A 23,278-nucleotide genomic window follows, 5' to 3' on the forward strand; every position below is an offset into this window, starting at 1 on the left:
CACTGCGCATCGCTGAAAGATGCCAAGAAGGAGCAGCAGGGGGTTGGGCACTTTATGGATGCCATGTCAGAAAGGTTGGGTTGGCTCTGCTGCTGTTCCTACACCATGCTGAGCTCCCCACCGCCCTCCCCCTCACCATCTCAGTAACAGGCGACATAGGGCATTGGAAACTCAGAACAGTGCAGCCCCACTGGCTGCTACAGGCATTATGCATAGGCAGCCCAGACTTCTCCCCACACGTGAAGTTTGTGCAAGTCTCTGAAACAAAGAATCTCAGAATCTTTTTTTTTATTTTAAGTTTCCAGCCCTTATAGTTGCAGAACTATTTCTGGAAGATATAATGCCATGTCACATACACACACTCCGACTTGGGCCCCAGGTTATGGGTGCCCAGCACGAGCGACATGACATCATGATGTAACATAACATCATGATGTCATGTGCCCCGCAGAAGTCAGATTGGACAGCTTCTCCAAGGCCTTGATGCTTTGCGAGGTACCAGAGGTTGCATCGGGGGCCCGGTGGTAGGGGTGCTGAGCACCCACAACAAAAAATGTGGGTGCTCAGGCCCCCAGGGCCCCCTAGAGATGGTGCCCCTGCACATATATATATATGAAGAGATTTCAGTGGTTGTCTCAAGTTCCTGCTGCCTCACCCCATTTATGTCCAATAAGAACACAGAACATAGGAAGCTGCCTTGTATTGAGTCAGACCATCTAGCCCAGCATTGTCTACACTGACTGGCAGCAGCTCTCTGGAATTATAGGCAGGAGGAGACAGATATTGAACTTGGGACTTTCGGCCTTCAAAGCAGGAGTTAACCACTGAAATATGGTGCTTCCCCCAAATAATGGCCTCATCATCAAAAAAAGAAAAAGTAGAATAAAGTGTTTGTCACCTCTCCTTTGGCATTCACCAAGGCTGGGGAAATGATATGAAAATTATGTTATAATTGCATGTAACCATGTATGGAAATAACTGGCAGCTCTCCAGTTTGTATCTCTGATGTGGTTCCCAGTCATGAACAAATCACCCACCACTGAAGCCAAGTTGTTTCCTCAGCATGTGTACATAATAAGTGTGGCAGTGCTAGATCTTGATCGACATAATTTGCCCACAGTTCCTTCCTTTAGGAAATGGCGAACCTCTTTCAAGTCCGAAGGGGCTGCTCATAAAAACTAAAAACGCTGGCAAACACATTAAAACACATGCTTTGAATAGACAAACAAGCTTCTCATGACCATTAAATCAGAATGGCAGTAGAGCGAAGGGGCAATGTTCTTAGGTGGGAAGGAAGATGAACAGAGAAGAAATGGCTTAAAACTCTTGGGTGGGGTGGGGGGCATATTTGATCTGCAGATCAGCCACTCCTGCTTTAGAAGATCACTTATTTCATGAACAGCAGCAAAAAAACAAAAAGCAAACCTTTGATATATTGAAGAGGCACTGGCTCTGGATTGGGGAATTTTCTTCAGCAGGAGCATAACCCGTCCCCCCACCCGCCCGATCCGTACCCCTCCCAATCTTGTTCTTAATGTGGAATGTGTGCTATGAGTACACATAAACAAATGGTCTTCTCTTCCCACTGCAGCAGATGCCTCACTGTTTCTGAAACACAATGGGTGTGTGTCTGTTTGAGTTTTCATATAACCAAGCCATTCTTTTCTGAATGTATACACACAAACACAAAGGGAGATTTAAAGCAAACAGGATACTGATAGAATTGCCTCCTTCCTTTCAGTGATAAGATCAGCCACTTTTCCATCCTGAAGCTTTAAAAGAAAGTAATTCAAAGGAAGTAATTCACACATTTGTGTATTTCAAAGAGGTTTCTCCTGTAAGGCCTGCTATCTTTCAATCTAAGCAAAACTGTTGAACTGACATTTGCTGGACAACAAAACAAAAGGCACACACTCAGCAGAAGCCCTGTACAAAGATGTCTGCTTGACCAATGGGGTTCTCCCCTTTCTCTCCCCCATATTTCCCCTGTACCCCTGAAATTGGCTTCAGGGTGGGGGTCAGGAGAACCCCAGAAGCGCTGCATGGGGAAAGGAGGGGGGGGGTTGGAAAAAAATTTCCACTGATGGAATGAGCAGAGGAGCATGATGTTGAATTCCTTCCAAAATCACATGTATTGCTATATAGTCCGTAAACAATCAGAGCTGTACATGTTTATGGGCATCCCCACATGCATCCAGTTGGCCACTGTGGGAACAGAATAGGATAGGTCAGGCATGGGGAACCTTCAGCACACAGCCCAAATGACTCTTGGCAGAGCTCGTAATTTGGCTTGCAAGGCCATTTGGCCCCAGCCAAGCTGACCTGTCACTCAACATCAGATGTTCAATGGAACATTTCAGAGCTTTAAAGTGCCCTCCTGATGGTTGCTTTGCAGTGGGAGTGACATCTGGTGCTGTTTAAATTTAGTGCCAAGTACAAGTCCTGCTATTTTGGAATAAATCTGCTCTGCTATATAGCTCTCAGTTGGGAGTTTCCATGTGCAACCCATTTCAGTGGATTTGCATTCGGCACAGAATTTAAAAAACACCAAAGGTGAACCCCACTGCACAGACACAACCACGAGTGCACAGCTTAAGAAGGATCCTTTGCAACAAAGCTGGCTTTCGGCAATATTTTAAATTCAGTGCTCCAAGCAAGGCCTGCTTTTGTCTGGAGGGTTTGGACCCACCTGATGTCATATAATGACAGGTGAATACAGGAAAGGTGAACCCCACCCACCTGTCAAAATTGCTGGGGGTTGGCCTAGATGACCCTCGGGGCACCTTCCTAATCTCAATGATTCTATGAAAAAGCGACCCATAGAGGGGTGGGCCACTTACTGATCCTGTCCACTAGATAAAAGTAATCCCACCCCCACCCCCAAGATCAGCCTTTGCTCTTTTATTTCTTTTTCTTCTTTCCATTGAAGTGAAAATTACATTGTGCTTATGTTAATAATTTATATGATGGAGAATGTCTTAAAGCCTATTAATTAGCACTCTATTATTTTAATTAGCTCTCTATAAAATCTGCTAAACAGGAACCATCCAATTATAGTCAGATGAAATTCACCGACTTGTTAGCTTCCATAACCCTCAACACAATGGAGAAGAAAATGGAGCTATATAATCCAAAGCCAAAAAGGGCTGCTTCCTGTAAATGGATTCAGCAGAAATGACAATTATCACAGCGTCTGCATCAGATACCTTTAGACAGTTTTACATACAGACTTGGCTTGAAGGCTGATCTGATAAACCTCATGACTCTTTGTAAGCCATGTGCCTTATGCCCTTTTAAAGTGTGGGTTTTTTTGGAGGGGTGTTATTGGGTTGTTATTATTATTATGTAGTTTGTGGTTTTATATTTCGATTTTATTCTGTGAACTGCCCTGAGACCTCCAGGTATAGGGTGGCATATAAATTCAACAACAACAACAACAATAATAAAAGGCACGCAATAAAAATATTATAATAACTCAGCCTAAAAAGAAAAGTTTCTAGCACTCATGGGCTGTGTCCCAGAGAGCAATACTTTAGACATGCCTGAGGATTTGCATGTATTACAGGAGGATATTTGACCTTTTTCTGGGAGCAGCAAACACCCATGAAATACTGTATCACAAACCTTCAAATATCACAAAAGTATTTGAAAGCCCCCTTGCTTTGCCATGTGACATGGGAGTCTGCCGTTGAAGAAACACAAGTCCAAACTGCTTCTTGGGATTCATGCTAACAAACATTTTATGTTAGCATTGTGCCATAAATATTCAGAACACACAACTACCATCAACATCCCCCACCAACATATTGCAAAGAGAGTACACAGAGAGGATTGTATTGGAGAACAAAATCGTTTTTTTGGGGGGGGGATAAAAATGAAAAATCCTTCCAGTAGCACCTTAGAGACCAACTAAGTTTGTCATAGGTATGAGCTTTCGTGTGCATGCACACTTCTTCAGATACACTGAAACAGAAGAAGTGTGCATGCACACGAAGTGTGTATCTGAAGAAGTGTGCATGCACACGAAAGCTCATACCTATGACAAACTTAGTTGGTCTCTAAGGTGCTACTGGAAGGATTTTTTTATTTTTATTTTGACTGCGTCAGACCAACACGGCTACCTACCTGTAACTAGTACTTTGGGGGGGAAACGGAGAGGTGACCAATAGGCCTAACAAGCCCTTTTCACGCTTTCTCCCCTTAGGGGACAACAGTTGCACAAGGGGAAGGGTGGTGTCACACTTGCTGCCCCTACTCTCACCACTGTTTTCCTTCCATCCCCTCCCCACCATGAGGGAGAAGGTTTGAAAGGGGGAGCCTGCTCCATGTGTATACCGGTAGCAGAACCCCGAAGGCTGATATACAGGTGAGGCGGCCTAGGAGAGACGGCCTGTGCTGCTGCAGCTTTTCCACAGCACCTAGAAATTCCCTGTTCAATCTGGTCTTGGCCATTCCCCATACAGTATACTCTGTTTTTCTTAGCCGCCCTAATGTATGCATCTTTGCTTCCTCAAAAATGTCCCAGTCCAACGGCGACGCATCCCATTTCACCACGAGCCACCCTACCACCTCCACTGGAGAAGCAGCACCAGTGGTGGGGCAGGGCACCCACAGAGACCCTGCCTGAGGCGGTGGCTTCACCCTGCCTAATGGGTGGGCCAGACCCAGTCAGTCCTCACCACAGTGAAGGTCCCCCTCCCCCTCTGCACTGAGTGATCGTTATTGAAACATAGTGTATCTTCAGGCTGCAGGCACCCAAACCCCTGGCTGGACTTTCTCGAAAAATTTCTGATATGGTAAAAGACTTTGGGAGATGAGAGATCACAGCAGCTCTCGGTGCCAACCTCCTTACCATTTGAAGGATTCCACAATATGCCATCACGTACCCAGACGCCGCTGCTTCCAGGCCAAAGAAATCGATAGATACGATAGAAAACATGATCAGGAACACACCTGAGGTTAAGGAAAAGACAGCCTCTTTTTAGAAGGCAGGCGGCAGTGCTCAGCACTGCTAACTAGAGATATCAAGAACTGAGCATGGGGCACAAGCCATGTAAACTATGAACTCTGTAGTGGCCTGCAAAGGTGCGGTGCTGCTGCTCTCCTGGGTCCCAAATGCAGCATGTTGCCAGTGCTTACCTGTGGGAGAAGGGGAGTGGTGAGGTGCAGAGGGCTTGGAGCTTTGCGGTGTGGCAGAGCCAATCTGATGCTCTCACCCTTAGGCACCTGCACAACCCTCAAGCTCCCCAGGCCTCAACCCTCCTCCTGCAGTGAGCACCAGCAACACACTGTGTGTGGAAGCCAGGAGAACATTGGTGCTTCGTTTTTGCCACTGCTACTATGTGCTTTATCACCACTGAGCTATACTCTTCCCCCTTAAATGCGGTATATTTTAAAACCTGTTCATTTGGCATGACTAAAATTGCAATGGCATGTACTTTTTCTGTGACATCCCTTGAAATGGACAAGTCACTAAGAAAAACAGAAATGATACAGGGGAAACTACCAAAGACATTTGAAACATTGGTAGAAAATAATGATATAGTAAAGTTGATATCTGGAGGGTGAAAAACCCGACAGCAAAAGAATTTACTTATTATTCAGAAACCCCACACAAGTTGGAGTAGAATTGATCACATTTGGATATCAAAACAGTGGGTCCCTAAAGTAACTAAGGCAGAAATCTTACCAAAAATCCTGTCAGACCACAATTCAGTAACAATAACTTGGAGAATAGAAGGTAAGCCTCCCTATAGATGGAGAGGATGAATGATTACCTACTGGACAATGAGGAAATCCTAGAAAGAGCTAAAGAACAACTAAACTCATACTTTAAATTAAATTTGGGTAAAGGGACTGACGTAAACCCTGTATGGGACGCCGTAAGGCGGTCGTTCTTTATCCAACAAAACTGTATTTTAAAAAGGAAAAGAGACAAAGGTAACGAAGAGATATAAGTTAACAATTGGAAGGTAAAATGTAATTGAATTACAAGATGTTATTTCTGTGTAAAAATTAATAAAGATTATAAAGGGGGGGAAATCTCTTTCACACAAAGACATCTGAAGCACAGTGTAGTGGTTGGGGTGTTGGGAAAGGACTGGGAAGGCCCAGGTTTCAAATCCCACAAAATCGCAAGTTTCACTTGTGTGATCTTGTGACATACTTCCTTAGCACAGCAACGGGGTTGTTGCAAGAACAAAATGGAGGACAGAGAACTATGTGTGCTACCTTGAGCTCTTTGCCAGAAAGGCAGGAGATGATAGATAGATGGATGGATGGATAGATAGATAGATAGATAGATAGGTGATAGATGTGCATATATATATGCAGTCAGTAAGTAAATGTTTATCTGCACTAAAACATATACCTCTCACTTGCAGAAAAGTATCAATTTATGTTCTTGCACAGCTAACTTATGGAGTTAAGCAGTGAACACTAGATCATGGTTAAGTCTAGCACAGATGAAGTTCACATCTACATTGCATGTGCAGGGTAGCCAATCCACAAGAGCTTTAAAGTAAGTCTTACTGAGTCCAATGGGGCTTACTCTCAGGAAAGTGTGCACAGGACTGTAATGTTCAGCAGAAGCATGCTTTCCAAAGTGAGTTTCCATAATTAAGTGGACTGTGCTTTGTCAGTTTCTCAAAAGTTTTCTTGCTTTGAAAAAGAGGCTTTCATTTCCCTGCATTATCTCTCAGGGAATGTTAAGAGTTCTTTAGAACTTTGGTGGGTGTGGGATTTTGAGCTCGCCTCATCATTAAATGGTGGCCAAGGGTGTGTGTTCTTCTTTTCAGTAAGCATTTCCACAGAAATCAGCAGCATACCTGGCTGCAATTCCTGCTGTGAAAACCCCCACAGGAAGGTAATGTCTTACCCAGAAGGGCTGCAGAATGCAGCCCACTAGTGCGGTGATGTGTAGGATGAAAGACAAGATATGTCCAAATACTCATGAGTCACCTCAGAAGTAAAGCAACTGTGACAAACCCCTTGGGAGTATTACTGAAATTTTCACTCCCCTTTGATATTTTTCAAATGCAATTTCTTTTCTTTTCTCTAATTGACGGAGAACGGGGCAGATGGAATTGTCAGCACAACATTAACCTGTGTACATCACAGCTCTGCTTATAATATAAATACAGGCAACACTATAATTTGGGCTCTACATATGTGTACATTACTAAAAATAATTATATGGTTGGAGCAGTGAGATGAAAATAAATGAGAACATTTATCGGAAGGTTATCCCTCCAGCACTGAGGTATGAATAAGTGGATAACAGCCAAATCTCCTTAAGATGTAATCTCAACCCTTCTCAGGGTCTCAGCAAGTTGGATCAGCAGCCACAGAGGACAGAGACAGGCTCAGAAAGAGCACCAGAGCACCGGGCAGCCCAATCCTGTGCATCTTTATTCAGAAGAAAGTCCCACCAAGTTCAGTGGAGATTAAGGACTGCAGAGGAGTGAAGCTTAAAAAAAGCAGTGGTGGTGCTCATACAATTTAATTGTAAAAATTGCGGGATGTGACATAGGATTAGACCCAGTTTCTTATTCAATTATATAGATGGCTTGCTGAAAAAAAAGAACACACAAGTCCTTGTTTCGTAGGTGTTGACAGCAGCAAAAATACTATACACAAGTAAATGGAGATTACAGGTTATGGCAACTCTAAATGAATGGATTGATAAAATCTGGGAACCCATGTTAATGGCAAGGTTGACGCATTAGATGAGGACAAAATAACCCATTCAGTTTAATGTGCACAGGATCAGATTGAGAAGGGAAGATACAGGTCTGAGATAACAGCTGGAGCCAGAAAATTTGCTCACATTTGGCTTACAAACCCAAATTCTTTTTAGTTCAGTCTTTCAAATGTAATCTCTTCAAACAATGGCAGAGTATCTTTGGGGGGGGGGATTGGCGCCCACTTATTCAATATTGTAAGAAAAACATTCCATGCTATAACTGGCAATTTAAAGGGTGTTTTGTGTTGTATTGAATTGCGAGAATTTCTCCTTTATTTAAGAAGTGACGTAATGGTATTTTAGTGATAAAAGCACAGAGATATTGAGTTTAAGATATTGAAGTATATGTAAGTGGTACAAGAGCTGTCTGCCTAGTGGGGTGAAGCTTCAGGAATAGTTTGCTGTCAGGGGTGTCACTGTCGCAGTGAGGCAGGGCTTACGTGAGAGTCCTGGCAGAGCCAATCCAAGCAGCCCTGACCTCACCCCTCCCACTAAGCAGCAAAGGGCTACTGACTTAGCTCCACCCCACTGGGCAAGTCACTTCTGAAGTGGTATGCAGCATCTCTAATAGTAAAAGGGTATGCTTGTGTAATTAAAAGTTACAATAATGAGTTTTAAATATAGACACAAACTGGGGCATTATGTTGATGGTGTGTTTAACTCCTGTGCTAAGGATTTCCCCAGGTCCTTTTCAACACAAAATGCTACACCTGTTGAAATTCTCTCTTCTGCACAAGTATTAAAGCAGTAAGAGCCCTGGCCTCATTTTAATCTGGCCACCTGCTAATGGCCTATGATGCTGAAGGCCAGGAGGACATGGTATGGTGGGGCAGAGGCTGACTTCCAAGCAGAGGAGTCACTGCTGTTTACGTGGAGTGGGAAGATCAAGAGGGTGGCTAGGTCAGTGTGGTGTAAACATACCAGCAGAGTCAATCCAGTGCTCCTGACAGTGTGTTTGCACCACACCACCCTTATCTCTGCCCCACCACTCCATCTGTTACAGGTGGGGGCTAAAAAAACAAACCCCAAATAATTTTTGCAGCAGAGATTCTGGTGGTAGCCCAATAGACTCTTAAACTTACCACAGGCTGGCTGCCACCAGGTATAAACCAACCTAGCTCATGAGTTATACTGGAGTATGCAACACTAAGCATTATATAATTTGCAACTAAAGGAATACATTTTTTTTTGCTGAGACAGAAATACAAAACATGCCAATAATCCCTGAGCAACAATCATATCTGACTGGAGATCTTACTTTTTTTATAAAAAAATCTCACAGCACTCACCTGAAGGAAGTCCGGAAAGTACTTTGATTAAAAAAACATCCATTACTCCTGGAAGTTTCATTAGGCGAACAGTTTCTTTAAAACTAAATACACTAGTGGATTGGGACACACCTAGAAAAATTTAAAAAGTAGGTTAAAGTCTGGGAAACCAGGTGGGCACCAGAAAGCAAGGAAGTCATATGTTATCTGAGCACAACAGTTTCTTTCTTTAGGAAGAAGAGTTTGGATTTGATTTGATACCCCGCTTTATCACTACCTGAAGGAGTCTCAAAGCAGCTAACATTCTCCTTTCCCTTCCTCCTCCACAACAAACACTCTGTGAGGTGAGTGGGGCTGAGAGACTTCAGAGAAGTGTGACTAGCCCAAGGTCACCCAGCAGCTGCATGTGGAGGAGCGGAGACAAGAACCCGGTTCCCCAGATTATGAGTCTACCGCTCTTAACCACTACACCACACAGGCTGCAGAGTGGAAGGAAAGGAGATGGAAAAGTTGCTCATGTTTGGCTTGCAAAGCTAAATCCTTTTTCGCTTACCGTAGTCTTTAAAGCGTAATCGGTCGTGCCAAAAGGTCAGAAATGGTAATCACTCACCCTGGCGTGGAGCATCTCCTTTCAACTGCGGCTTTGTCTGCGCAGGGAAAAAAACGAGGACTGTCAAAGCACATGCGAGGCATCCCGTTAGTGCAACGTAGCAAGGAAAGTAAACGCTGTCAATGGAAAACAAACAAACAAAAAGGTAAAAGTAACTATTATGAATGCCAAAGCCATTCATTCCCTCAAAATCTTGTATGCATAACATTCCATTATTTAAATTTTACATAATATCCTCTTAATTCAGCAGCACATATAGGCATTTAAATAGTCTTCCAAACCCTGCCTTCCAAGATGAAGGGCACTTTGAGATCATTTCATCGTTTTACATGATTCACAAAGCAGTCTGAATCCTTCCTGCACCCCACAAGGGGGTGGGAGGTTGGAGTGGGCAAAGGTGTCCTTCCAGCCAGCCCTGCTGGCCTGTGCCAACCTACCAGCAGCTGCCACTGTATGGAGCTCCCTCTTGCACCTGCAGCCACTTCCGGAAATCCAGGAAGGCTGGGTCTGTAGCAGGAGGGCTACAGATGCAGCATTGGCCCTGCTATACCGCAGAGCCCCATCAGGTTGTGGGGCAGGAATGGGGAGTTAGGGTTGCTCCCTCAGGCTACAGCTCTTCACCTGTTCGTCTGGCAAAAGTCCCATTGAACTCTATGGGACATAATTCTGAGCGGATATGTACAGGGTTTCTCTGTAGGCGACCAATACTTGTATCAAACATGCACCTGACTTCCTCGTAATGGGCAGTGGTGTTGCCGATGAAAACTTCAGGAAAGAAGCAAACACATTTTTCATTTTATGTTATCCCAGTCAGGACAAAGCAAACTATGAAATGGCAAACAAGAATTATAAAGAGGAAGAAGGGAATGGAGTCGACGGGGCTTGATAGAGGCCCTGCTGCTGAAACTTAAACAAGAGGCCATGGGAAACCAGTCTCCTTTGTGGTGGCCTCATGTCATATATACCAAATCATCTCTCTATTGAAAAATAATTGTGTTCTCTTCTGTATTCACTGAGGTTTATTACTATTCTCCTTCAAATGCAGATTAAAACTGTATAAAATACAAAGGGCTGAGTAAGGCTGTGGGCACAATGATTGCCCACGTCTTACAGGCAATGTTTCTGTTAGTGTAACTGTGCATGGCAAGTTAGGGAACCCTTTTTTCAGTAGTGGGACGTGGTCCCTGATGTGTGTGGGAGTGGGATAATCTCTTGGGGGTCACATGCTGGCAGGGAGGCAGAGTCCATGGTGGGCAAGGCACTCTCTCATTCTGTTACTACCCGTTTCTCTGTCGGCCCCCCAGTTTCCTCTCAATTTCTCCTCTCCTTGCCATCCACATGAAATTGGGAGGAGGGCTGGTTCCCACCCCTTCTGCAAGGGAATTTGCCTTGGAGGTGAGAGGCAAAGTGCGGCACATTATTCACATGTATTTGCATTGCAGTTCACCATATCCTTTAGGAGATTTTTAGGAGACTCAGATGTTTTCTCAAAACAGATGGAGGAGCTGTGGAATAGCAGTAAGATGCATCATGGTGCCATTTATCGCTAAAACTCAAAAGCAAGAGTCAAGTTTCTCAGTATGTGCAACTGAAGAGCTTCAAAGGGCAAAATATACAAAAGCACTGCTGGAGATAGGAATTTGAACAGTCCACAGCAAATTTCTGATTATTTGAGAACAAGATCAGACTCCTGAAAACCACCTCAAGCAAACAGAGATATTTCAACAAATTGCAATCTTCTTGGGTGGCGTCAGCCAAAGCAATTGTTAACTTAAACCACAAAATTAATCCATTTACTCAGTGTCAACACTTTAAGACCTGAACAGATTTTTATCAGCTTCAGTAGCTGTTTCTGCTTGCAGGATCCAAAATTGCATGGGTGGGGTAAGGTAAAAGGACCCCTGACCATTAGGTCCAGTCGTGACCGACTCTGGGGTTGCGGCGCTCATCTCACGTTATTGGCCGAGGGAGCCAGCGTACAGCTTCCAGGTCATGTGGCCAGCATGACAAAGCCGCTTCTGGCGAACCAGAGCAGCGCATGGAAACGCCGTTTACCTTCCCGCCGGAGCAGTACCTATTTATCAACTTGCACTTTGACATGCTTTCGAACTGCTAGGTTGGCAGGAGCTGTGACCGAGCAACGGGAGCTCACCCCATCGCAGGGATTCGAACCGCCAACCTTCCGATCAGCAAGCCCTAGGCTCTGTGGTTTAACCCACAGCGCCACCTACATCCCCCACAGCACCACCTGTGGGGTGGGGTAGTCAACTACAATTCAAGGTTTTCATTTTCATCTATATATATTGCAGATTTTATCCCTGGGATTTCATAGAGCTGTCAATCTGAAATTATAGGGTGAGCACAACCACCCGTATCACTGAAAGGCACTGAAAGGCTTTAAACTACCAAACTCTCAAGCAGGGATACTGCGTCCCATTTTGCCGCTTCAAGCAGGGTCGGCTCTAGGGGTAGTCTGGGTGGCACGGGGCGCCAGGGCGCCGGCCTGGTAGGGGGGTGCTGTGCTGCGCAGCCGTGTGGAACCCGTGCTGCACGCTGTGCCCACCCATCAGCCGCAGCAAGAAACGGAGCAGGGCGGGGGCGCTGGAGTGATCTCCGCACCACGGTGCCCGGGTGCCTGACGTGCTTGAGACGGCCCTGGCTTCAAGCTAACCAGGAAGTGCCACCTTGCCTTGCTGCCACTCTCCCACCACCACATACTTGCTCCTGCCACTGCCTGCTCAGCTGCCACTGCACTCCTTGCTGCAACTGCCGGTGGTGGAGAACCAGCATCACCATTGGTGCCTATTCCAAGCAAGATGATGCTGATTTGGTGTGAGGCCCGGTCTTGCCCAATATTGGTGGCAAAGCAAGCAGGGCAACCTCATGGCTGGGCCAGCTTTCCTCTGAAGGATCACACATAGGCTGCAATGCTGAAAAGGTCTTCCAGGCCAACCCAGGTCTTCATGAGGGCCATTCTTCATTCCTTATCAAGCACAAGCAGATGGAGCAAGGGGAACTACATGACACTGGAACCAGATAACCCTGGGGTGGCTGGTTCCTGGTCGGGTCAGGAATCAGTCCCTCTTCACAGAATACTCTAGGAGCTATAAGCATGCTTAACAGTTTCTGGAATTCTTTGGGAGGGAAGCCATGACTGTTTAACATGGTTTCATAGTGCTTTAAATATATGGTGTGAATGTGGCCTAGGAGAGACTAAAATTCCCTGTGGAACAGCAAAACAAACAAACAAACAAACCAGCCAAATTACTTTATTGGGTTATTCCCTTTTTCTGAATTTCTTTTGGGTATTTAGTAGGAGTTGGCGGGCGAGTTCCTGTCTGCACTGAAGCTTCTAACATTCCATCCACTTGATAACAAAGACAAAAGTGGTCTCATGTTGACACATATTTTGCTGTGTATATTCAGGGAAAGTTAATATTGACAGCTTCTCAGAGCTTCCCAAGTCACCTGGACCAGCTTTCATACCACTGGCAGATTCCATTCTCTGTCAGCTGTGCAGGGAAACCAACCATGATAACAGATTACTGTGTTTGCAGTCTTGTGATGATTTTTCTAGGGATTATGTAGGTAAAGATAGAAAAGCTTTAAGAGCAACAGAAGTGATTAGAGACATACCAGGGACTCGCCTTATTTCTGAAAACTTGGCACGCCACACAGCCTCATGGTCCTCTTCCCATATGTGTGTGCATGGCACACAGAGACTGTGGTCTATTCATGATGGTATTGGGACAGTCACATGCTATTCTGCTTTCAATGCTGTTGGTTCCTTCAAAAGTATTGGGGCAGTCACACTGCTTCATTTCCAATCTCTGCATATATTGTACCTTCCTGTTGAAATCCTGTAACTTCTTATACCACAAATGTACTGGGTTTGTGCCTTTTTTGTCCTACTTCTGATGCGCTATAGCCCCTCTGGACGTCTGAGAGAGATTGAATATTTTGATTCTGGTGGTTTACTCTAGGCAAGAGGGTTTGCAGCTTGAGAGACAGTGATGCCTGTCTCTCTCTATGCCATAGGTCTCTCAAATTTCCTCTACAATTTCCAGAGTTCCTTAGTTCCTGTTGGCATTTTCTATGTAAAGGTGGAAGAAGGTATCAGGGTGTGGAGATCAACTGGGGGACCACCACCCTAATAAACAGGGACCCTGAGATCCCAGGGACAACATGGGGCAGTGTTTCTGTTGGGATATACAGGCCCCAGAAATATATGTTGACTAAACGAGGGATAGCCTTAAGGGCTCAGGATAGATATCTATGCAAGTCTCCTCAGATGTAAGCCCTACAGAGTTCAAGGGGGTATCCTCCCAGGTAATTGTAGCCTTGGTAGCGAGATGTTCTGGACTACACCTCCCATAAACTCCAGCCACTTGTCAATAGGCAGGGGTGGTGGGAGCTGCACAGTTCAAAACATCTGGAGTATCCCTGGTGCATAAGACTGCTGCCTAAGCTTGCCAAACTTCTAAAACTGCAGGAGGAGTCACCCCGTTTCTGCCTCTAACAACAGGCCTCATCCCACTTGAGTCTAGACCTGCAGCCTGCCTCCCCAATGACCTGTTAATCTGCTGGAATGCTGTGTTTTTAGGGGCATTGTCTGCTTATGGCTAAATGTCTTCCTGTTTATGTATCCCTTGGGTGAGATCCTGCCTCATAATACAGACGGACATCTTTGAAGCCCTCTCAAAGGATAAACTGTGTTGTCTGAGTCACAAGTATACGTAAAACTGAACATGGTGTGTAAAGGCTTCAACCAAGGAAAGGGTTGACTGGAGTGGAAGTACACTCACACTTGAAGGAGGCACGTACAATTCCACTGTCTGCCATAAACATTTATACTGCAGAATTGGTTTTGCACTCTGCCAGCTATTCATGGTTTACCACCTGTCAGGGACAACACTATTTAATGTTTCCTTGGTGAATCTCAAACCAACCCAAACACAGAAATGGTAACTGCATTTGTACAGTAATCACTGTAGAGAGATAAAACGAAAACTGTCGCTGGATGGAATGTGCTTATTTTCCAAGCAATATCAAAGCCACATCTACAAACATTTTCAAATGTTTATGGATCTTAAACAGTACATCTTAAAATAGAAAATAGAAAACTGAGTTTTCTAGGAATTGCAGACAGGACAACAATGGCGTCATTTGAAGCATGACTAGCACCATCATTTTGGGGTTTAGACACCAGTTGAAGACCCATATATTTAATTTGACAAAGGTGCACAGGAAATGGATACGTGTCTGGCTCATATTGTTTTAAGTTAAACTGTTGGACTGAACGTTTGTGTTTTCAATGTTTTGGTGACTGTGTGGCAAAGCCATCCTCAGATCACAAACAATGACAGGTGGTTCAGAACTTGAATAAATAAAATAAAATAAAATTTGAAAAACTGTTAGATGAGGTTAGCTGCTTATTCCTGCTTCCTATTCTCAATGCAAATCAAATTGAATACTTCCCATATATCCATGGAAGTCCCCCCCCCCCTTGCTGTCTTCCTGGCCCTTCCAACCTACTTTTTCCCAATCAGCTCCCCAAATCACCATTGTCTTTTTCCTGGCTCTTTCTCATGCATCCATCACACATAAGAAGAGTCCTGCTGCATCAGGCAAAATGGGACCAATCTAGTCCAGCATCCTGTTTTCACAGCGGCCAACTAGATGCTTATGGGAAGCCCTGAGTGCGACATCACTCTCTCCACCAGTGATTCCCATCAGCTGGCACATACTGATATGACACTTCTCAATATACTTTAAGTCTTGGGTTCCCCATTTGTGTTGGATGGGATTACTATTATCCTATAGGAACATGATGACAGTAAGAGTCTACACATGTGGTGAATGTGCCCACGACTGCCTTATCAGCTAAATGAAGGCTGCACCAATTCTTAGATGAGAGGGATCTTACCACCCTCATGAAAATCTTTGTAACTTTGTGGACTGAGTATTCCACATTCCACATACTGCAACATGGTCCACTCTATGCAGGACTCCACTTGAAGTTAATTCAGAAGCTTCAGCTGGTGCAATATGTTGGACCTGTTGAAATTAATAGACCTAACTTAGTCACATTCATTAATTTCACTGGGTCTACCCTGAGTCAAACTTAGTTGAATGCCACCCAATTTTTTTATTGTTGGACAGTTCCTGTTGGTCCTATCCATATTCGTGAAACAGGACTTATTTCTCCCTTTAACAAATCTGAACCATTCTTTGCTTGTTTCCATTTCCTCCTTCAATAAGGTCACAGCTGAGATCTAAGAACGTACAAACTGAATTTCAATGATTCATGCCTACTTCAAAACCAAGCAACATAAAGCCTCCATTCATGGCAAATTCAGCTACTTTCAAGTACCGCTTTTGACTAACTACATGAGAGCTGTAGGTGCATGTGGCTCGAAGCTCAGTGTTGCTCCATCTAATCAAAAGAAACATAGATTGCTGAACAACATAGCAATGAATCGTTGCATGTTTCACAAGCACAAAGTTAACAGGATACCCTTGGGCTGTTACAAGACATCTTTTGTCAGCCAGCTACAAATCTCAGACTTTTGTCTCCTTCACTGGCTATGTTTCAAACACCACAGTCACATACCATGGGTAGAACACACCAAAGGTAGAAATTCCTTAGCACCCTACAGGTATAGGTAGGCATAGCCAACATTCCAGATTGGTCATCAGGTACAAAGGAAGCTGTCCTATACCATGGTCACTGGCCTACCTGGCTCAATATTATCTGTACTGCCTGGAAGAAGCTCTCCAAGGTTTCAGACAGAGACCTTTCCCAGCCTTGCTTGGAAATACCTGAGACTGAACAAGGGACCTTTTGCATGCAAACCACGTGCCCTGCTATTGAGCAACATTCTCTGTTGTTGAAGTCCCATTCAGCAAGCATCATCCTATACAAAAGCCTAAAGAAACAGTCATCTTGTCCAATTGACATACAACAAAACCCTTCCCTTCCCATGCCTCCACCATCTGCTATAAATTCCCATGGGAGCCAAATCACAAGCCTGGGTGGAATTGTCAAAATAGGTGTGGTGATGCTATCAATGCAACAGTCAGATTTTTCTATCGTTGCTACACCTTGCAGCAGGAAATCCTGCTTAGGGGGGTGTTCTGCTTCAAGATACTAATGAATTAAGAGGCCAAGGCCTAAGTGCTTTGAGACATTACATAAGTAAAAGCAGCCTGTGTGAACTCAGGAAGGGCTGACTACGTCAAACTTAGCCAGCAATGAAGTAGCGAGCCCTTTTCCAGAGAGGAAACTAAGACAATGGGAAGCTGTCTAGCTAAATGCTCTCTTCAGTAAAATCAGCCCAAGCATAACACATCCCCTATTAAATGAATGAAATATTTTTGGCATGCTTTCCCAAGGCAATGGGGAGCAGCATGACGTTGCCAGCCAATTTCACTGCGGGAACTGAGAGCAGCAATTTTCTAAAAAAACTCCGGTTTAATTACAGGAAGAGAAGCAGATCAGTTACGCTTGACCACAATGTGGGAGGATTTGCACATTTCATCCATAACAGCTCAGTATCATTAAATCTGAAGTGTCAATTACTTTCATATGGTCTGAGCAGGAAAAATGCAGAGTTCAAAAATATCTTTGTTGATGTAAACCAGGTTGCCTACTTTCCCCTGGCAGGTGGACCTTGGGACTCTTCTTTTTAAAAATGCAATAACACAATTTTTTGTTGGCAGTATTTAATGGATTTTTTTATCCAGCTGGCTGAAAAACAGGCTTTGCTTCAAGTGTGTCACGGTCTTAAGATGGTGATTCAGGAAGTTCTTTGCAGCCCACTTAGGTTAAGTGTGTCCTCAAATGAGCTCTATTACCAATTCTCCTATGCAATCCTGGTCTAGTTGTGGACTTCGAAACACTTGAAAATGCAGAGATGGGAACCCTTATTCCATGCCTTCACTACTCAGTAAAGTAGGAAAAATTCATTCTTGGGGAATTTTGAGTTGGCAAAACACAACAAACTTTTTCTGGAGGAGTCATTTCAATTTTTAATAATAATAATAATAATAATAATAATAATAATAATAATAATAATAATTTTAAAAAATATTTATACCCCACCCATCTGGCTGGGTTTCCCCAGCCACTCCAAGTGGCTTCCAACAAAATATTACAAATACATTAAAACATCAGTCATTAAAAACTTCCCTAAACAAGGCTGCCTTCAGATGTCTTCTAAACATCAGATACCGGTAGTTGTTTATTTCTTTGACATCTGATAGGAGGGCGTTCCACAGGATGGGCGCCACTACCGAGAAGGCTCTCTGCCTGGTTCCCTGTAACTTCGCTTCTCGCAGTGAGTGAGCCGCCAGAAGGCCTTTGGCGCTGGACCTCAGTGTCTGGATTGAACGATGGGGGTGGAGACGCCCCTTCAAGTATACTGGGCCGAGGCCATTTAGGGCTTTAAAGGTCAGTATTACATTGATCTAGATAATGTGGTTTCTGGGACAAAGTTCCTTGGCTCTAATGCCTCATAGCCATAGTATTATATTTATTGATGTTTGTAACATACCCTGAAGTCCACAGATGCTACAGAAATATAGCAGCTAAAGATATATCACACCTACCTAAATGATTCCCCTGCTCTGTTTGCAATCAGATGTTATCAGCTTCACAGTAAGTACAGTTCTGCAGGGGAGATAACATACAAAGAATCCTGCTGGATCAGATTGAAGACCTGTCTCCTATCTCCCACAGTGGCCAAACTGATGCCTTAGGGGGAAGCCTAGAAACAGGCCGTTCCACACTGCAGTTTCTACAAATGAAGCATAATCAGGGGTGTGGGAAGTATGGGAAATACCCTCTGAAAAAGTTGGTGTGCTTTCTGAAAAGGACACCCCCAAAGTGCATGTGAGAAGCCAGCTATATGTACTAAAGAGCTTGAGCTGGTCCTGTGCTAGAACCTATCAGCCACATGGACCACTTTGATCTAGAATGCTCAACACTGTAGATCCAGAACCCCGAGTGAGTGACTCCATCAGAAGAAAGAGAACTTGAGATTCAGTTCACAGGCACCGTAGTCATTTGCATACTTCGTGGGGTGAAAAAACAGCCAGAAACCAATCACAACATGCAGAACTTTCACATAATCTAATGTGAACACAAATACAACACTTTTCAATGGAGACAGTAGCAGTCAGCTGAGAATAATCAAGTCCTTGCTTGTACTTCTTGTATGGTCCCTTGACATATCTTCATCCAAGCAAGCGATGTTATTTGTTAAGCAGATATATTTCTTGAAACAGTAGTTCTCGAAGCTGGCAGCATGAATCACGTCATTTAAACCGGGCAGAAGCCGAAGCCTTTAATTAAGGCTTATAAGGTCTGCCTGAACAGACAGGCCCTTTTGTTACAGTCATTAGGAGGAATCTTCTGTTACTATTTTTACAGCACCTCCAATTGGTTGCTTCCTCTAATGCTGCACATACTACAGTTGCCTTATGTCAAGGAAATCAAAGCAATACAAAACTTGTGTGCAGTTATCGTGTTACATCTGAGATGAGGAACCTCTGGCCTTCCAAATGTTTCTGGACCACAATATCCATCACCTCTGGCCATTGGCCATATTGGATGGGGCTGATGGGAGTTGAAGCCTCAAACATCAGGAGGTTTACAATTTTCCTAGTTTTATATGGCTTACAAACTGCATCCAAGGAGGCTTGCCTAGTTATCAGGCAGAAAAAGGGTGAGAAGCTCAGCTCAATATGTAGGATTGCTGAAGGGTTTTGTCATTGCTTTAAAGGCTGCCTGTGCAAGCTAGATGGGCACAAAGAGTGGTAAATCTAGCGGGAAAATTCTCTTCACCATTGGCAGGATGAAATAGGCAACTGACTTAAGCTGCAATCCTTAACACACTTACACGGGAATAAGCACCATTGAATTAAACAGGACTTACATCTGAGGAGACAAGGTTAGAATTGCACTGTTAGGCCACCTTCAAACTGATTTGAATAACATTGTTTGAACACGGATTAAAAACCTAGCACTGGAAATGCAGAGAGTGCACAATAAATGGGAGCGTGAACAAAAAAGATGACCTTTTTATTGAGCATTCATCCTGATATGCTCACACAAAGCTTAGAGTTACAGGTAGGTCTGCCGTAGTTGAAACAAAATTAAAAAAAAATCCTTCCAGTAGCACCTTAGAGACCAACTAAGTTTGTCATTGGTATGAGCTTTCATGTTAGACTAAGTCTGGTCTTTACTGAGCACTCAATCTGATTTATTAGTGGGAAAGTTATATGACGGACCCCACATCATGATTCCGATGCCTTTCCATTCATCATTCACTCATCCCATGCTTTTCAGCACATTCCCCTGTCACTCTCCTAACAGTCTGGTTTGATTGTTTGTTTGTTTAATATAATGAATTTGTTGCTCCAGGGCTATAGAGCACTTAGATTCACTTTATTTGTGCAAACCTAAATTTCTGGTACATTCTTGAACCCCATGTGTAAAATAGTGACATTCTGGAGGCACCCTTCAAACCAGCACACTGCTAATTTTGTGGCTCTTTTGGTTTCCACAGGGTGGCAAAGTAGGTTGCCTTGTTCTAGGGGCAATCCACTCTCTCAGGATGATGAAGAAAGGAACAGATTGTCTCTGTGACAGGGAATGGTTTCCAGCAGTCATTGCTGACATAGGATCCCCTATCCCACTAAAAATTCCTGTCATTGTTGGGTCTTGGTGGAGAGGGGGGCCTATCAGCGACAGATTCCTCTCCAAACAAATCAGGCCAGGGCTGAATAAAGCAAGCCTGGGCATGTCCAGCTTCCTTTTTGCTGTCAGCCTAAATTGCACAGCAACAGGACAATCACATCCTCATTCCTCTCCATCTGAGATAAAGTTCAGAGTCAATGAAAGCCTTATGCCAAATGGCAATTACATTTGAAATGGTTCCAAATGATAAAGTGGGGAAGAAATGTGAATGAGGCGCACAGCTATTCATTACTCATGTCATCTATTTATTTGGGATTTATTTGATAAAAGGTGTCCTTAATTATGAGGTATATCTACCCCACAGCTCTCCATTAGTTTTACAATACTGGCTGCATATTATGCACTATGCATTTAAAGTACATTTCCCCCCCTCAAAGAATCCTGGGAAATGTAGTTTAACCCTCAGAGCAACAAATCCCAGGGCACTTAACAAATTGCCAGTTCCCAGGATTCTTGGGTAGGGGGCTGTTATTTAAATATGATTTAAATGTACAGTGTGTATGCAGCCTGTAGCTTCTTCTAAAAGTCATATTATCAGGGCACCTTTTCAGCTTTCAGTGTCAGCAATGAAAGATTCTAGAAGTCTTTAAAGGTCTCACTGTCCCTGTGGTCACCTAAAGGCCTTCCTCTCCTAGAAGGTCTGGTATTAACGAATAATTCAACCCACAGGGAGTCAACCTACCCCTAAGAAAAGTGCTGGCAATGTCCTTGATTCAAATAAAGTTCAACGTAACAAACCCACCTCTTATTCTTTTCGTATTACAACAGGGTCTGTATCTTCTGTTTAGAATAGGGTCTCAGGAGAAAGACCTGCTGTTTCTAATGCCAATCGGATACCGGTACTTCAACAGGTACAATGTTTACCATGGTGGCGCTGTGGTTAAACCACTGAGCCTAGGGCTTGCTGATCAGAAGGTCGGCGGTTCGAATCCCTGTGACGGGGTGAGCTCCCGTTGCTTGGTCCCAGCTCCTGCCAACCTAGCAGTTCGAAAGCACGTCAAAATGCAAGTAGATAAATAGGAACCGCTACAGCGGGAAGGTAAACGGTGTTTCCATGTGCTGCTCTGGTTCGACAGAAGCGGCTTTGTCATGCTGGCCACATGACCTGGAAGCTATACGCCGGCTCCCTCGGCTAATAATGCGAGATGAGCGCGCAACCCCAGAGTCGGTCACGACTGGACCTAATGGTCAGGGGTCCCTTTACCTTTACCTTTAATAAGTTTTTATGATACATTTTTACGAGAGGTCTTCTTCATATGTTTTGTTCTTCTGAGGCCACATGCACACTTTACATTTAAAGCACTCTTACACCACTTGAACAGCCATGACTTCCCACAAAGAATCTTGGGAACTTTAGTTTGTTATGGGTGCTGGGGAATTGTAACCATGTGTAAGGGGTTTCCTAACAACTCTCAGCACCTTTAACAAATGCATGGTGTGGCTGTGTGACTCAAGTCCTAGTCCTATAAAGGGGAAGGTTACTTGCCCTTGCCCTTCCCCACTTAGCTCATCAGGCAGGACATGCAGCTTCTGCATCACAGTGGGCCCCAGGAATGAAATAAACTGCATCATTTCCTGCTCTGCAATGAACCCATGAACTCTGACGTGAAATTTCCGGGGAAATGGGACAGCTGTCCCTGCCTGTGGTCAACGGAATAACAGTTTGGCAGTTGCCGGAACATATTGTCTGTATGAAACATTCGTCCTACGTTCTTTGGGGCTTTGTTTTGCTTTCGCGATGCCATAGAAATCCTCTTGTTCATTGGCAGCTAGGCCATGTCCGTGTAGATCAAAGAGCTGCTAGTCATGAACATCGGAGAGAGAATATTCCGGAACGAGTCGGGGATGTGAAAGGCTTTTCTTCTGTGCCCTTCCATGGGGCTGGCATTTGCATCACTGAGCAGTGACATAAGGAACAGGGCAAACAAAAAAACCTTTATATTCCTAAATCTCTCAAGGCTGGTTCTTTTGCATATCTATAAGAGTCAGCTGCTGGAGGAGGAAGTCGAAATGCCATTTATTAGCTTTCACTTTTAAAAATACCAACAGCTAAGGCACATCAAAGCATGATGCACAATCTAGGTGGCGGCTAATTTACAGGGATTTTAGCTTCATTTTGAGTTGATCTTATGCGGGTGGCGCTGTGGGTTAAACCACTGAGCCTAGGGCTTGCCGATCAGAAGGTCGGCGGTTCGAATCCCTGCAACGGGGTGAGCTCCCGTTGCTCGGTCCCACCTAGCAGTTCGAAAGCATGTCAAGGTGCAAGTAGATAAATAGGTACCGCTAGAGCGGGAAGGTAAACAGTGTTTCCGTGTGCTGCTCTGGTTCGCCAGAAGCGGCTTTGTCATTCTGGCCACATGACCTGGAAGCTGTACGCCGGCTCCATTCACCCTCCGGGACTTCCAGAAACGTAAGGTCCCTACAATGGGGGTGGGGACCTTCAGGGTGCAATATCGAGGGCGAAAGCAACAATTGGACTTGCTGGTAGTTAAGGGCCCCTACGTTAGCTTACTGGGACTGGCATGGTTTGGACCTCTGGGGCTAGCCGTTACCGGGGTGAACCGCACTAGCTTACAAGTGGACGTGGACGCCATATGCAAAGAGTTTCCAGGGGTTTTCGATGGGGCATTGGGACGATATACAGGACCCCCCATTGCCCTACAGCTAGACCCCGCTGTACGACCCATCAGGCACAAGGCCCGCCGGGTCCCGTTCGCCCTGAAACCCCGCATAGACGAGGAATTGGACCGGCTCGTGGAGCAAGGAGTGCTGGAGCCGGTGCCCAACGCCCCCTGGGAAACTCCAATTGTCACACCCGTCAAGCCTAACGGTTCGGTCCGCATCTGTGCAGACTACAAATGCACCATAAACAAGGCTCTCACGGCTCATGCATA

At 44.5% G+C, this 23,278-nt stretch overlaps 1 protein-coding gene across 2 annotated transcripts in view; it reads right to left on the minus strand.

Moving 5' to 3' along the window:
* SLC22A18 (solute carrier family 22 member 18) overlaps positions 1-23,278 on the minus strand; it is a 92,532-nt gene that overhangs the window by 29,175 nt on the left and 40,079 nt on the right. For both annotated transcript variants that reach the window (XM_060276191.1, XM_035120941.2), the window contains exons 6-8: positions 9,623-9,738; positions 9,034-9,144; positions 4,853-4,953 (exon numbers count right to left, since the gene is read on the minus strand). In XM_060276191.1, the coding sequence (XP_060132174.1) occupies positions 4,853-4,953; positions 9,034-9,144; positions 9,623-9,738 (328 nt within the window). The remainder of the gene's footprint in view (positions 1-4,852; positions 4,954-9,033; positions 9,145-9,622; positions 9,739-23,278) is intronic.

The sequence above is a fragment of the Zootoca vivipara genome, chromosome 1 (assembly GCF_963506605.1).
Source record: "Zootoca vivipara chromosome 1, rZooViv1.1, whole genome shotgun sequence".
In the NCBI taxonomy this organism is placed as follows: Eukaryota; Metazoa; Chordata; class Lepidosauria; order Squamata; family Lacertidae; genus Zootoca; species Zootoca vivipara.